Raw genomic sequence first — 16,561 nt, 5'->3', positions numbered from 1 at the left:
TTGAATTATAAAATTAAATTCTTGAATCAATTCAAGTTCCGAAATGAAATTAATTCCAGAATAAACTTAATTTAAAAATTTTATTTTATTCAGGAATCAACTCAATTTTAGAATATTCAATTTAATTTTTAAATCATTCAAATCGCTGAATAGTGTTTAATTTTTAAATTTAATTTAATTCTCAATAAAATTCAATTTTAGGATTAAATTTAATTCTTAATAAATATTAATTTTAAAATTTATTTTAATTCTAAAATTAACTTCATTTTTTGAGTTTTGTTTAATTCTCAAAACAATAAAATTTAATTACTAAATTTAAAATAATTGTAAAATTGAATGGAATTCTCTTAAGAATTGAATTTAAAAATTAAATTTATTTCGATGGAATCAACTCACTATTAGAGTTTAATTTAATTCTGAAATCATATCAATCCTTGAATTGAATTTAATTTTACAAATAAATTTATTTCTCCACAAAAATTTAAATATCATAATTTAGAATCGAAATTGAAAATTTTCAATAATTAAAAAAAATCCGAATTTCCAGTGATTTGAAATACATAAAATCGAATTTCTATTTAATCGAATCTGTAAAAATTCAGTTAAATTACGTCTTGATTAAATAAAAATGGAGTAATGGAAAAATTCTAATCAAAATTTTTCTGAATGGAAAATATGCTATATTTTACAAAATCTATGTCACAAAAGTCTAAAAAAATTAATTCAATAATTAATTAATGACCCGATTAAATAAAAATTAATCGCAGTTCAATAAAAAATAAAAATAAAATTCAGTTGAATAAAAAAATTAAATTATACAGATACAATTCCACTAAATATAAATTCTCTTATAAATAAAATCGCCCCAAAAGGAAAACTCCCTCTAAAAATTTCCTAATGTGAAAAATCCACTTCAGTAAAAATTACACCAAGTAAAAATTGGAATCAATATAAAATAAACTATCTACTTTATTTAATTCGATCCTCTTCGATCCTCTTCGATTCGATCAAATAAAATTCAACCTTACAAACTCAGAGTCACTGGAAATTCCAGAATTAATTAATTTTCAGATTTTAACCATTACTTAAATGCATCTCTCCATAATGAAACTGAATACATAATAAAATATTGCAAAAAAAAAATTTCCCTCGACGAACCCAAAAAAAAATGTCCAAGCGTCATCAGTTTATATCTTATAAAGAATAATTTGGAATCCGCAAATGATTCTCAATAAGAGGACGAGGAAAAAAAAATTGCAAATCAAATTGCAAATCAGATGATTCGTCCAATCGTGAATTTGGAATCCAGTCGACGTCTCTTGACACGAGACGAGGTTTATAATACGAGTGAATGAATTTTCTGCCTTCGATATCAATGGAGACTGTTTTCCAATACTTCTTTTGCACTCTCCCCACGAGTCTCCTCTCGATGGCCATCGTGTATTTGTATTATAACGATGTGATGCCCAAGTAAAGACAAATTCAAGATCTGAAACTGGAAGAACGTGTGAGTCGATACAAATTGGTGATATTTTATGGGAACTTGCTTTTGCAGGAAAACTTGTTCTATCATTTTTCTCTGTATAAATGCCAAAGTCAAATTGAAATATTGAACAGAATTGTCGAGCGCAAAAACATTTGTTCGTTTTTCAGAATATTTTTATATATAAAACGAGAAAAATATTTAATGGAACAAAAATGGAATGCAGTAGGAAAATATTAATCGGAGAAGAAATATTTAATTTTTAAATATTTATTAATTTTTTAAGAGGGAAATATTTTTCCCAACCAAAAAAACAAATTAATTTCGCCAAAATAAAAACCATGAATTTTCCAAAAATCCTCCCCATTCGAAAAGAAGAAAATTTTTTTCCAAAACGATTTTCTAATGAATTTCTAATTTACAATGGCTGTGAATGGAGTTAATGAAAATATTTCTTATACACTTGATGTGTAAAGGAAGCTGTGACCTGTCCAAAATCCCAAATCGTCGTCTTACTTAAACACCTGGCTCATCGACGTTACTGCCTTGGCAACAAAGAATTAGCGGAGTACCTGAGCTACTGAATCCTCAGCAATGGGACGTAGTCACGATCTTAAAACTATATTTTCTCAAAAGACCCCAAGAGTGTATCAAGAAGAAGAAGAAAAAAAAGGACAAATAGCAGTTGATTTTATTTCCCAAACAGAACGATATTTCCGGAACATAAATTTTCCCCTCGAACAAGTAAAAACCTTCGGCAGAGTGTATAAAATTGAAACAGGTTACTGCGTCGATTTATCACTGTAACACCAATATTTTGGTTCGACTTCTTCGCATTTTCCGAAAATTATGATTTACAAGGAAATTTTTTCTTCTTTATACAAAAAAAAATATTTTATTCGTTTTTTGATTTAGATAAATTTTCTTTTTCTTTTCAAAAATATTTTTTCTCGTTTTGATTTAGATTATTATTTAGAAAAAAATATTTTTTTCGTTTTTATTACTCGGACAAATTTTTTCATCTTTTCCAAAGAAATATTTATTTTTTTCTTCTTTCCAAAAAAATATTTTTTCATTCCGATTATTCTTTCTCTTTTAAAAAAAAATTGGCAAGAAATTATTACGAAAAAGAAAAGGAAAGTTGAAAAAAATTGAAAATACAAAAAAAAAAAATATAATTCAATTTATAGTAATTTAAATTAACTTGAAATCTTTTGATTAATAATTTCGATAAATATGAAAAGTTATTAATGCAATTTTTGAACGAAAGAGAATATTGACTTTGCCATTTCCTCTCTCTTAAAATGGAAAGCTTTCTCGAGGATCTTCTTTTACAACCTGTTTACGATACTTCGCATTTGTTCAACTTTTTTCTTCCACAGCAAGCAAGAAGCTTTCTTAAGTTCCTTGACGATCTTAGTTTAAGCGTGCACACAAATATTTTTTTAACAGCCCAAGGAACTAATTCTATGGGCAAACAATTGACTCGAATTTTTTTATGCTTTTAAAAAACTATTATTTCTCCTTCGAGGAAAAATGTTTTTTCCCCCTTGTTCAAAATTCAAGGAATGACAAAATATTTTTTTTTCTTTGTTTTCCAATTATTCTGATAGTGAAATTTTTTTTATAAAAATGTACCTCGAGTTTTGATATTTTTTCAATTTATCTAAATTTAAATTTATCAAAGTCGAAATTTTTATTTATCAAAATAATGAAAAGGAAGAAAATTGCTTTTTTTTAGAAGAAAAAATTTGTGTAAATAATCAAAACGAAAACGATATTTTTAATTCAATTGTAATTAAATTTCTAGAGGGAATTCAATTTGTTATGTAATATAAAAGTGAACCAAAAAATACGAAACAAAATCAAAAACTCAAAAAAAATAAAAAATACAGAAACAGATAAAAATGAAAAATATAATAAAAACCTTCGAAAACAAAAGTCAGTGTCGTGGATTAAATTTACAAAAACCCTTTTCAAAGCATTTTTCTTATCACCGTGGATAACAAAGCATAAATTCTTTTCCTCATATTTATATATATATGGAATTACATAACGTTTAGAGTAATTCACTTTTGCCAGACATGTCGGCAGACACAGTCAATTTTATTCACGTGTTCTTCTTCATTCGCATATGTGGGCGTTTAAATTCATTCATTCATTCATTCCCAGTTTCACTCATGTTTTTATATACAAAATCCGCGCGCACTAGTTTATTTTTTTTCTCTCCTCTCTCTGTCTCTCTCTTGGTGTGTATGCAATGAAATTGATGTTTATGACGAGAGTTTTCTCAATGCGGACAAATCCAGTTTGGTTCAATGAAAAAGCCAATATTTTAAACAATAATACATACATTTTCAATCGGCCATTTAACAGAAATAAGCGGGCCTAGCGCATTCAAACTCGCGACAAGATTAAAATGTACATTTAATAATCTCGCCTTTTCACAAATAATATGTGAAATTTTATCATCGAAATTCTCTATAAATTTAGTATTTTATTTAAAAATGAATGTCAATTCAATGCAAAAATTTTATTAGTGGATTGATAAATAAGTTATTCTCTTTAAATATTATTTTCCTCTTTTCTTTCCATTCAATTTGTTCTTTTCAAATAAAATACGAATTAAATTCAATTCAATTGATTTAAAATAAAAATCAAATTAATTAAATTTACGAGAAATAAATTTATTTTTATCCAAAAATTAAATTAATACAAAATAAATTACATTAAATTAATTAAATAAAATAGATAACGCATTTTGGGATCAATTCAATTTCAGAATTTAATTCAAATTTGAAATCAATTCAAATGCATAATTTAATTTAATTTTGAAATCAATTCAATCGATGAATTTAATTTAATTGAGAAATTAAATTTAACTCTTAAAATAATTTAATTTCTGAATTCCATTTAATTTTGGAATGGATTCAATTGCGGAATTCAATTTTATTCTGAAATCAATTCAATTCTGGAATATATTTTTTTTTAAATTAAATTTAATTCTGGAATTCATAAATTTTTTCAAAATTCAATTTAATTTTAAAAAATAACTAATTTTAGAATTAAATTTATTTCTGAAATAAACTAAATCGCTTAATTCAATTAAATTGAAAAATTTAATTTAATTCTCAAAAAAATTCTATTTCAGAATTTAATTTAATTTTGAATTGAATTCAATTGTGAAATTTAAATTCTAAAATCAAATCAATTTCAAAATTTAATTTTACTTTAAAATCAATTCATTCGCTGAATTCAATTTAATTGCAAAATTAAATTTAACTCTCAAAAGAATTCAATTCTAGAATTCTATCTAATTTTTGAATCAATTCAACTGTGGAATTCAATTTTATTCTAAAATAAATTTTGAAATTAACTAATTTTAGAATTTAATTTATTTCTAAAATAAATTAAATCGCTGAATTCAATTAAATTGAAAAATAAAATTTAATTCTCAAAAGATTTCAATTTCAGAATTTAATTTTATTTAGGATTAAATTCAATTGTGAAATTTAATTTAATTCTCGAATCAATTCTAAAATCAAATCAATTTCAGAATTTAATTTTATTTTAAAATCAATTCATTCGCTGAATTCAATTTAATTGGAAAATTAAATTTATCTCTCAAAAGAATTCAATTCTAAAATTCAATCTAATTTTTGAATCAATTCAATTGCGGAATTCAATTATTTTATTCTGGAATCAATCCAATTTAATTTTTGAATAAATTATCTTTTAAAATTTAATTTGACTTTGGTAACAACTCAATTTCAGAATTCACTTTAATTCTGAAATAAATTAAAATTCAAAATTTAATTTAATTTGGAAATTAATCCTGTCGCTGAATTAAATTTAATTCTCAAAAGAATTCAATTTCAGAATTATATATTTAATTTTTGAATCAATTCAATTTTATTCAGCAATCATTTTAATTTAATTCTGAAATCAACTCAAATTCTGAATTTAATTGAATTCTGAAATTGAATCAATTTCATAATTTTATTTTGAAATTCCATTTAATTTTGGAATAAATTTCATTTTGGAATTCAATTTGATTTTAGAATCAACTAAATTTCAGAAATTAATTCAATTCTGGAATCAACTAAATTTTAGAATATAATTTAATTTCAAAATCAAATAAATTTCAGAAGTTAATTTTATTTTGAAATCAATTCAATAACTAATCTCAATTAAATAGTAAAATTAAATGTTATTCCGAAAAAAATTTAATTCTGAAATGAATTCAATTGCTGAATCAAATTTAATTCTGCAATAAATTCAGTTTCTGAGTTCAATTTAATTCAGAAATAAATTTACTATCAAAATTTAATTTAATTTGGAAATAAATTCAATCGACGATTTCAATATAATTGCAAAATTAAATTTACTTCCCAAAAGAATTCAATTTAAAAAATTCCATTTCATTCTCGAATGAATTTAATAGCGGATTTCAATTTAATTCTCGAGTCAATTAGTTGAATAAAAATTCTCCTTAAACAAATTCTCCAAAAAAGCCTGATTTGAAGGATCTAAAAACAAAAATTAATTAAAATGAATTTTCTTTTTATCATTTCATAAAAAGAAATTAATACAAATTAAATTATTTTTTATTATCCAATAAACAGAAATTTAATGCAATTAAATTCACATAAAAACGAATAATCCTCGAGTCTATACATGCGAATATCGAATGAGTTTGAGATTAAAAGAAAGAAAAAAAAAGAAAAAGTGTCGGTGTATGTGCCATCTGCCAGGTGTACAAATACATACTCGTATGAAAGTTTACGTGAAAAAAATACATACACACAGAAGGAAGAAAAAAAGGGGAGATTCTCACAAATTCGTCTCACTTGCACCCCCTTACATTCACTCTCTATCATTCTCTCTCTCTCTCTCTTTAACCCTCCCTCCCTTGTATTCCCCTCCATTGCATCTTCCCAACCCACCCCCAATCCGGAATAAATCAATACATGTGTCTGCTGCTTGGTGTACCCGCTGAACCTTAAACCAAAACCCGAAACCTACGATCGCCAATAGAAAAAAGAGGGGGTGGATAAAGCCAGTGAATAAAGCAGGAAGTTCCTTGTCTCAAAATCGAATTTTTCAATATCGTCTCCTTTTTTTTAATAGAGGCAAAAAAAAGAGAGAAAAAAAATTCATTCACCTGAAATTCATTCAGAATTATTTTCACTCTAATGATATAAATTATTATCGTTATAAGTTCAATAATTAAATTGGACTTCTGGCAATTTTTCTATTTGTTCGTAACTCGAATATTCTCTGCTCGATAGATTTTTAGTGATATTTTCAGTTATAGATAAAATTATCGGGAAAATCTCATTAGAATATTAAGAAAATTAAAATTAAATCAAATTCAAAATCCTTGAGAAATTTTAAATTAAATTATTTAACTCAATTTAATTTTACAAAACTTTGCAAATAATTAAATTAAAAACAAAAAATTAAATCAAAACGTAATTTTATGAATTTTTACAAAATTTTTTGCACTTTTAATTTTAAAAAATTCAAATTCCTGCGTAAAATGGTTTTTTAAATTTAATAAATAATTTTTCTGTGTAATTCAAGATTTAATTAATCGAGATCATTCGTTTTTACTGTCAATTAACTGCCCAATAATTTTATAATCTAAATTTCGAATTTCAGTTCAATTTTTACGGCGATATTTCGAATTAATTAATTTGTAAATAAAATTATCGAGAAAACGTAAATTTTTACGAATATTATGAATTATAAATAGAATTATCGAGAATATATCATTTAGAATATTAACAAAAAACAAAATTAAAAATATAATTAACAATAATTAGAAAATTAAATAAAAAAAACACCTAATTTTACAAACTTTACAAAATTTTTTAAAAATTTGATTAAAAGCGTATAATGAATTCAAAAATTAATTATTACAGATTTTACAAAAATTTACATTTAAGTTACAAAATTACAATTTATATGAAAACAAAAAGTTATGTGAAATTAAATTAAATACATTTTTTTCGTCTAATTATATTAAAATTTACTATTAATTATATAAAAATTTAATTAAAATTATTAATTATTACTTTCTATGAATTGCGAAATAATTTCATCTAAATTTAAAATTCCTGACAAACAAAATAAAAATGAAATAAAATTTATAATTGCATAAATTAAAAACGAAAAATTGAAAAATATTAAAAAATCTAATCAAAAAGTAATTTTACAAAGTTTAAAAAATTCTTCTTTTAACTAAAATTTGAAATTTAATTCAAATTTAACTAATCGAAATTATTAATCATTATTGTAATTTAATTTCCCAATGATTTCCTCTAAATTTCAAATTTCTCTCTTAAAACTTAGAAGAAGTTTACAACTATAATTAAGAATCTAGAACAAAAAAAAATATTTTTAGAAGAGATTTTTTCAGAAATTTTTGCCTAGAAATTTTCTTTTCAAAATTTAGAAAACATTTTTTCTACCGTTCTACTAAAAAGAAAAAATTAATAATTTTTTCTTTTTAGTATAGTAGCAAAAATGTTTTGTATCTCGAGTGACAAATATTTTTTTTTTAGATTAATCGCCGATTATATAAGCGTCATTAACTTCATCGTCAATTGTTTGAAAAATTATTCTTTATTACAAATTTCAAATTTTTCAAAATTTCTTAAATCTTCTTTCAAATGAACGACATTTTTTGTCGATAAAAATAATTTTCAAAAAATTACCGAGTGCAACAAAAAAGGAATGATGAAAATTAATTATTTAGAGATTTTATACTTTATTTTTATATATTAATACTACGCAATATTATTAAAATAAAATTTTTATTTTAAGAAGCAATAAATACATTTCGTTTATTTGAGTGTTTAGAGCTAAAAATTTCCAAATTTAATTTCATTTTTAATTAGAAAAACTGAGATTTATTGTTTTAATTATTACTTTTTCTAATTATTACTTTATTCTCTAATATCAATAGATTTTTGAGTATATTTTCAATTACAAATAGAAATTTCGAGAAAAGCTCATAATAATATTAACAAAAAAGCAAAATTTGAATGAACAAATAAAAAATTAAATTAAAAATTGCACTAAAAAAAATTTGTTTGATTCAAATGAATAATTCAAATATTTTGTCTATTATCAAAAATTTTTAAATTATCAGAAATAAAATTTAAAAAAATTTTTTTAAATCAATCAAATTGTATTTGCTGAAGATATTGAAATTATTGGTTCAAATACAACTCAATTAACTTACATACAAATTATTCGATTAATGTAATATTTAAGTAAAAATTAAAAATCGAAAATGAAAAAATTAAACAAAAAAAAACGAAATGAAAAAGATTGAGAAATATTACTAACAAGACGTTAATAAATAAAAATTATTTGATTAAAGTAAATGTTTATTTGATAATAGACAAATAATCGGTTATTTTAATCAAATAAAATTTGTTTTCAGTTTGTAAATAAAAAATGAAAAATAAAAAATTGAAAATTAATAAATTAAATAAAAAAAACGAAATCAAAAAGATTGTGTAATATTATCAACATGAAATTAATTAACAAATTAATTATCATTGTTAATGAATTAAGAGACAGTAAGAATAAATACAGAAAACCTAATAATAAATAAAAAAATACCCGACAAAATCCAATTCAAGAAAAATTCTCCCGAGACAACGAAAATTTTCACCGTCCACAATAATTGAATGAAAAATATGATTCAGATTCATGGAGGTAATTTTCCAGTTTATGGAAGAAGAAATCATAATGAAATAAAAGTCCATCCTGAGAAAAGATGAGATGAGTTAGTTGTGTGGATTTAATGAATAAATGGCACAACCACTTGGAGAAAATTCTCACGTTTTCGAAAAGTTGAGAGTAGTGGAGATGAAACATAGGAAAAAGAAGAAAAAGAAGAAAAAGAAGAAGAAGAAAACGAGGAATAAAGACGACGATGACGAAGAAAATCGAATGGCATTTTCTACTATCGTGTCGAGTAAAGTAACAATCATATAAGGGAGGCTTACCCAGCTGTCGACAGATATCAGCCTTGAGATGGGAGGGTAGACTTTTTTCCTTAAGCAGTGTCTCGTAATGATCCTTTGCCAGACGATATTTGCCCTGAACTTCGTGCAGGTGTGCAATGTGGAATTTAACTGCAAAAAAAGCGAACAAATGTAAAAAATGTCAATTAAATTACTTAAATACAAAATTAAAAATGTAAATATCAAAATCAAGACACAAAAAGAAAAATACGTTTACCATTCAAAAAAATTGTTTCAACGTCTTTAATTCTTTTAATTAATACAATTAATAATTAAATATTTTAATTATTACCAACTCGTTACGAAAATTATTCTTCTATCTTCAAAAATTAATATACTGAAATAATATTATAAAATTTTAGTTCTAAACTAGAAAAATTTTTCTCTGGAAAAATTTATTTCTTTGTAAAAATTTAGTATTCTTTTCAGAAAAAAATTATAATACATTTAAATTCGTTTTGGAAAAAATTTGAAAAAATTACTTTAAAGAATATCTACGAATATATTTAAAAAAAAAAATTATTATAATAAATTTGTTAGTGAAAATAAATTGAGTTTTGCAAAGGAGAATAATAATTGACGCAGAAAAAGAATAAAAATGAATAATATTTTGTGGAGTCGATTTCACGGTCGTTGAATTTACGGAACTTATTCGTCATTACTGTCGGTTTCAACGGAATCAATTCACATGTATGTATATTATGAATCTTTCTGCGAAAGTACAAATTAAATTTCATTCTGTTAGTTATAAAAATGAATCTGCGATTTACAAATTTATATCCCGAGAAAAACTAAATTTAATTTCCTCGAATCATCAACAAATATAATAAATTGTAGAAATATTGAAATAATTCTCTTGAATTTAAATATCCTATAGAGGGAATTTTGCTCGTTAAACAAATTCAATAATGGATTTCAAAAGAAATTGATTATTTGCAAGTGGAAAATAATTCAATTTCTCGAATGATTCATTCATTATTTTTTATTTGTTTATTTTAGAGTTTTATTCATTTTCTACTTTAAAAATTGGAATTTAAAATACTTTATTCATTTTTAATTTTAATTACCACCATTTATTGTTATTTACTTTAATTTAATTTTTAATTTTTAAATTAACTTTTTAATTTCGTATTTATTTATTCATTTATCTTTAATATTCGCTTATTTATTTAAAAGATTAACAAACAATTCAGTATTTATTTTTTTCTTATTTGTTTATTTTTTTTTTATTTTCTCCAGTTATTAAACTACAAACAAATAATGAACAAATTAATGAAAAAATCGAACTGAATAAAAATATAATATTCATTTTTCATTCAATTTCTTCACAGTTATTGTACTACACAAAAAAAAATTCAAGAAAAAAATCAAATTGAATGAAAAAATGTAATTTTTATTTTTTATTTATTTTTTATTTACTGGCAAAAATTATTTGAAATATAAAAATTAACCAAATTAAATAAATATAAAAATTTTTCTGATAAAGTAAAAATGAATAAATAATAAAACATTGAATCTAACGATCACTCTGAGAAAATAGAGAATCAATTAACAAAAATATAAATAAATAAATAAGAAAAATTAAAAAATTACAATTGTTAATTTATTAACTAAAAATGATTATCTATTTCGAAATAAGTTTCCTTTCATTTATTTCGCAAAAGGAAATTCAAATAAAAATTTTGCATCTTTATAGTTAAAATGAATGTGAAATTTTTTTTTTATAGAAATTATAGTTATTATTATTTCTGTATATTGTGTGTTGAGTATATCGATCACTTAATAATATAGACATTATAATAATTTTCGTCAGCAAAGAAATGGCCAATGGCAATCGATAATTCATGGAATTTATAACAAACTCAGGGAAAAAAATATATAAGAATACTATATATTTTCAAATGTATAGTGAGAAAAATTCGTCGTAAAAAAAAATATTTCATCAAAGATTCGTGTTTTTTTTATTAAACAAAGAAGCATATTTATATAAATATAGCTTCGAGAAAAAATTGCAAACTCAATTAAAAAAAAAAAATTACAGGAAAGTTAAAAAGTTTATTTTCCAAACTTTATAATCTCTATTTTATACTTGAATCGTTAGTTCAGATTATACATTAAAACTTCAGAAATCAAAAACTTTAAATAATAATCGTTTAATTTAAATTTTCTCTAATTTTACCACTTTTATAATATAACATTAAAAATAATAATAAAAAAAATACTATATTAATAATTAGTACTTTTTGTTTTTATTATTTTAATTATAATTATAATGATAATATAAAAATATATTATTTTCAACAAAACAATAAGAATAATAATAATTATAGAAATAATTTATTTATTTACTATATTAGAATTTATTATTATTTACATATTATCTTACTTCATTTATTATTAAAATTATTTATTTATTATTAAAAAACGGCGCTTATAATTAATAAAAAAAGTAATAAAAATAAGAAAAGTAATAAAAAATGTAGTAACAAAGTTTCATAAAAATGAAATTAAAAAACTGAAACTAACAAATAAAATTTAATTTGTGTAAAAAAAATTTTTAATATGAGTTAAATTTAAAATTTTCTTTAAAAAAAAAAATTCCTTTGTTCTTCATTAAAATGTAAATTTTTTAATTACTCCTTTTCATTGTGTGAAAAATATAATGCGATAATTTAATCTTTTTTAATACATTATGCACTCTGAGTTTCAATGATTTCATACCTATATTATAAGTATATAAAGGATGAGTAAAAATAATTGCGTTTTCACTCCTTGGAGATAGGAGTAAACTAGGTCAACGCTTGTGAGTGTCGCTGTCGTTGCAACGCGGAAGTAATGCGGTCAAGTTTAAAAAAGAAAGTGAGCAAAAAAAAAAAAATTAAATTCACATCCCGCCAAAAAAACAAATAAGAAAATTTACATAAAAATACTAAATATTACACATAAAATAAAATTATGTCTAAAATTACACAATAAAATTGAAGAAAAATTGTTTCTAATTTCTTTAAATTATGGGTTATTAATTAATTAACTAAATATTTAATTAATAAATTATATAATTAACTAAATATTTAGTTAATAAATTAATTACTTAACTAAATATTAAATTATTAAATTAATTAATTAACTAAATATTTAATTAGTAAATAAATAAATTTAACAATTTATTTATTTATAATTTATTTTTTCTATTGTGCGCAAATTTTGTTGCTTTCTTATTCTTATTTTTAAATTTTCAACAAAGATTTCGAATGTATTTTTTTCTTTTTAATGATTTAAAATTATAACAGTATTTTTATTCTGTAATCATCCGAGAAATTTTTTTTTCCAATAATATTTTTTTGTAACAATTAATTATTAAAAATTGTGACGCTCTCCCAAAAAAAGGACATTAGAATTCAGAAGTAACAAATTTTATGTTATGTTTATAATTTTTTGATTAAGAATACAGAAAGAGAATCAATTAGTATTATTGTTATTATTATTATTATTGTCCCGTTAATTAATAAATAAATAATTATTAATATTATCTTTTCTAGATATTAGTTAATGATTTATTAATAATTAAATTTTCTTTTTTTTAATTTCGCGCCAATTAGTTCTTTAAATTGCCGCCTAGACGGCATGAAAATTCTCTCACAAACGAAATGAAACGAAAAGATTAAATGAATTATGGTGTTGATGCAAAATTGTTTCGTTTTAGTTATGAAATGAATAGTATTATAAATTACAATAATAAATATAAATTATAAACAATTCTTATTAATAAATATAAAATTGATGGAAATAAAATTGTTTTTCTGTAAAATGTTTAATAGCAATAAATAAAATTAATTACTTCATACCTAATAATTTTTTTCTTTTTACGAAAAAAAACTTCCATTTAATTATTATTTTTATTATTTCACAACAATTTTTTTTCTCTTTATGAAAAAAAAAACACTTTTTATTATTAATTTTATTTTATTATAAATAACAAAAAATGTATTGTTAAATTTAATTCTATAATAATTTTCTTTCTTTTTATTAGAAAAAAATTTTTCTTAATAAAAAGTTTCTTTTTTGGTAAAAAATAAAAAAATAAAAAAAGGGAAGAAAATTGAATTAAGAGGACAAGCAAATGTGTGAACTTACTTTCGAGCTTGGAGAAGGAGGCAGGTGTGGTTGCGTCAATTAACGCAAGGGTCAAGTGTTTTAATGCAGCATCAAAGTCACCATGGACTTTTAGCATCAAACCTAATCGAATGTGAACCTCGCAGGCCCGAGTAAATCCTGGTTCCACCCATAGTACCTCCTGGAATGATTTCACAGCCCTAAAAAAAAGAGAATGCGTTAATTTTACACACCAAGGATAAAATAAAATTAATTCACACGTCAATTGTCATCAATTATTTAACATTTATTTCAATAAACAATTTCTTGTATAATAAATAATATTTAGAAAACGATACATTTTTAAATAAATAAATTGTATTTTAATTCTTAAATATTTATTTTAATAAACAATTTGTTATTACTTAATATTTATATTAAAAATTTTCTACAATAAATAATATTTAAAAAAACAATAAATTTTTACTTTTACTTTCAAGCTGGAAAATTTATATAAATTCGAAAATATTCTTAAAAAAACATTCTCCTCTTAAATTATAAAAGAGAGTGATGCTGAGTAAATATTTGCAAAATTATTTTTAGCTTCTCTCATATTCCCATTTTTTACAAAAAAAAAATTCATTTTCTCGCTTTTTTAATACAATTGTTGACAATTTGTATTAAAAATAGAGAAAAAAGTAAACAATATTCTTAGTATTCGATAATGGATGACATACTTTTAAAAATATCTCACTTGGCTTATTGTTAGGAAAAAAAATAAAATATATACTAAATTTAAGTTTATTGCTCGCAAGCTTTAAGATATTATTAAATTTGTCTTTCTGTTTATTAACAATTTTTATATTATTAACAATAATTAAATTTAATTTTCATTAATACTTTAATTTAACATAAAATTCAATTAATTGTAATTAATTTTTGTATTAACATTTTTTTAAATTAAGACGATAATTATAAATTTAGAAGTTGAACATTTTAATTAACTGATTAATCAATCAATTATTAAATTAGTAATTATTATTCATAATTATTGTTAATTATAAATTTTAATTATTAAATTTAAATTAATGTTATTCATAATTATTTTATTCATAATGACTAAATAATTAATTTATTAATTATCATTAGCATATTTATCACTTAGAATTATTCTAATTAAATAGAAAAATTACAATTAAATTATTCTGTAAACAATTAATATTAATTTTTTTTTACCAGGAACTTGTATTTATTCTATTTTATTTACAATTTATTTATACTATTGCAGTAATTTTATTGTATTTATTCTTTGAATTTATTGTCTATTTATTTTAAATTTTTTACTTAATTGTTTAAAAAGAGAAGGAATTTAATGTTAATTTTCATTTTAATTTAAAAAAAGGTAGGTATTTACCATTTTTTGTAAAATAAAATATAAAAATTGACAATTTTTCTTTTTTTTTCGCAAAATTGAAGAAAGGGAAAAAATCGAACCTAGCAGTCACATAATTTACCTTTCATTTATGACCATACTTAGATATTTGCACTTGAAACTCTGAGTAATCACAATAAATCGCTTCACCTTCAGTTCCAACAGTTTCCTTGGCCTAGGAAACTTGTCATTCAGGAAATATGCAATATAAACCGTTGTGAATATTGTCAACAGTTTTAGAGAAAAAAAATTTAATATTTACGCAAAAAAAAGAAGATATCAACAAATTAATTTGACAAAATTTTATCACTCGAAATGAAATTTATTTGTATAAATTTTCATAAATACGCGAAATTTCATTCTCACTTCATCTTTACTTCTACATTGAAAAAAACTTTATTTAATTTGAATAAACTTTTATTGATTGCAAAAAAATTTTATTTAGTTCAAATGAAATTTTATTTGCTTCAAATTGAGTTTTATTTGCTTCAAATAAATTTTATTTCTTTCAAATAAACTTTTTTTTGTTTGAATAATATTTTTTTTTATTGTCAATAAATTTTATTTAATTCAAATAAATTTTATTTAATTCAAATAAATTTTATTTCGACCAAAAAAAAATTTTTATTTGGTTCAAATAAAAATTTTATTTGTATCCAATAAATTTTTTAGTTAAATAATCAAATAAATAATTTAGTAGATTCCGAGATAAATATATTTTTATTTAACTCACACAGTTTTTCTGCAGATATCAAATTGAGACAAAAAACGAATCAAAAGCGTTACGAGGCAACACTTTTTGATTTGTTTTTTGTCTCAATTTGATATTCGCAGAAAAACTGTGTCAAATAAATTATTTTTGGATAAAATAAACATTTATTTACTTCAAATAAAAATTTACTTAGTTCAAATAAAAATTTACTTAGAACAAATAAAATTTTATTTGATTCAAATAAAACATTTCTCTGGATGTAAGTTAAATTATCAGTTCAGTTACAAAAAATTGATCAGCGACAATAAAAAAAAAAAAAAAAAAAAAAAAAAAAAAAAAAAATGTCTGCTTTTTTGTCCCATATATAGGACAATAAAATAGTGTCCGAGTTTAATTAGAATATACGTGCGTATACATAATGTAAGTTAGAAGCGGAAGAATTGTGTAATCTTTCGGCCTCGAACACGCGAAATGTGCGAATAACGTCACTTGTCCATGCAAGACACGTGAAGTAAAACACGTGCATAAATTCACTTGTATTAGTGCATGTGACCCTGAATAGAAGGTCATAACCAGAATAAAAGCCTATCAGCTGATTCCTATCTTAAAATTACTCTCTCGCATTATCGAAAGAGACGTTTCTTTCGATATGCACTTATGTGGAGGAAAACAAAATTTTTTTCTTTTCTCCACACTCTTTTTATCAAATCGAAAATTATTATTTTACTTTTACATCTTTTATTGAAATAAATATTTACATGAATCAAATAAATATTTACTTGAATCAAATAAATTTT

At 21.9% G+C, this 16,561-nt stretch overlaps 1 protein-coding gene across 3 annotated transcripts in view; it reads right to left on the bottom strand.

Annotated features, from left to right (window-relative positions):
* Positions 1-16,561, bottom strand: part of LOC122502849 (histone demethylase UTY) — a 119,782-nt gene that overhangs the window by 18,101 nt on the left and 85,120 nt on the right. For all 3 annotated transcript variants that reach the window (XM_043613139.1, XM_043613140.1, XM_043613141.1), the window contains 2 exons: positions 13,663-13,841; positions 9,511-9,639 (listed from right to left, as the gene is read on the bottom strand). In XM_043613139.1, coding sequence (XP_043469074.1) covers positions 9,511-9,639; positions 13,663-13,841 — 308 coding nt within the window. The remainder of the gene's footprint in view (positions 1-9,510; positions 9,640-13,662; positions 13,842-16,561) is intronic.

This window comes from Leptopilina heterotoma, unplaced genomic scaffold (genome assembly GCF_015476425.1).
Source record: "Leptopilina heterotoma isolate Lh14 unplaced genomic scaffold, ASM1547642v1 Lhet_24, whole genome shotgun sequence".
NCBI lineage: Eukaryota > Metazoa > Arthropoda > Insecta > Hymenoptera > Figitidae > Leptopilina > Leptopilina heterotoma.
This window is presented reverse-complemented; position numbering and strand designations above follow the sequence as displayed.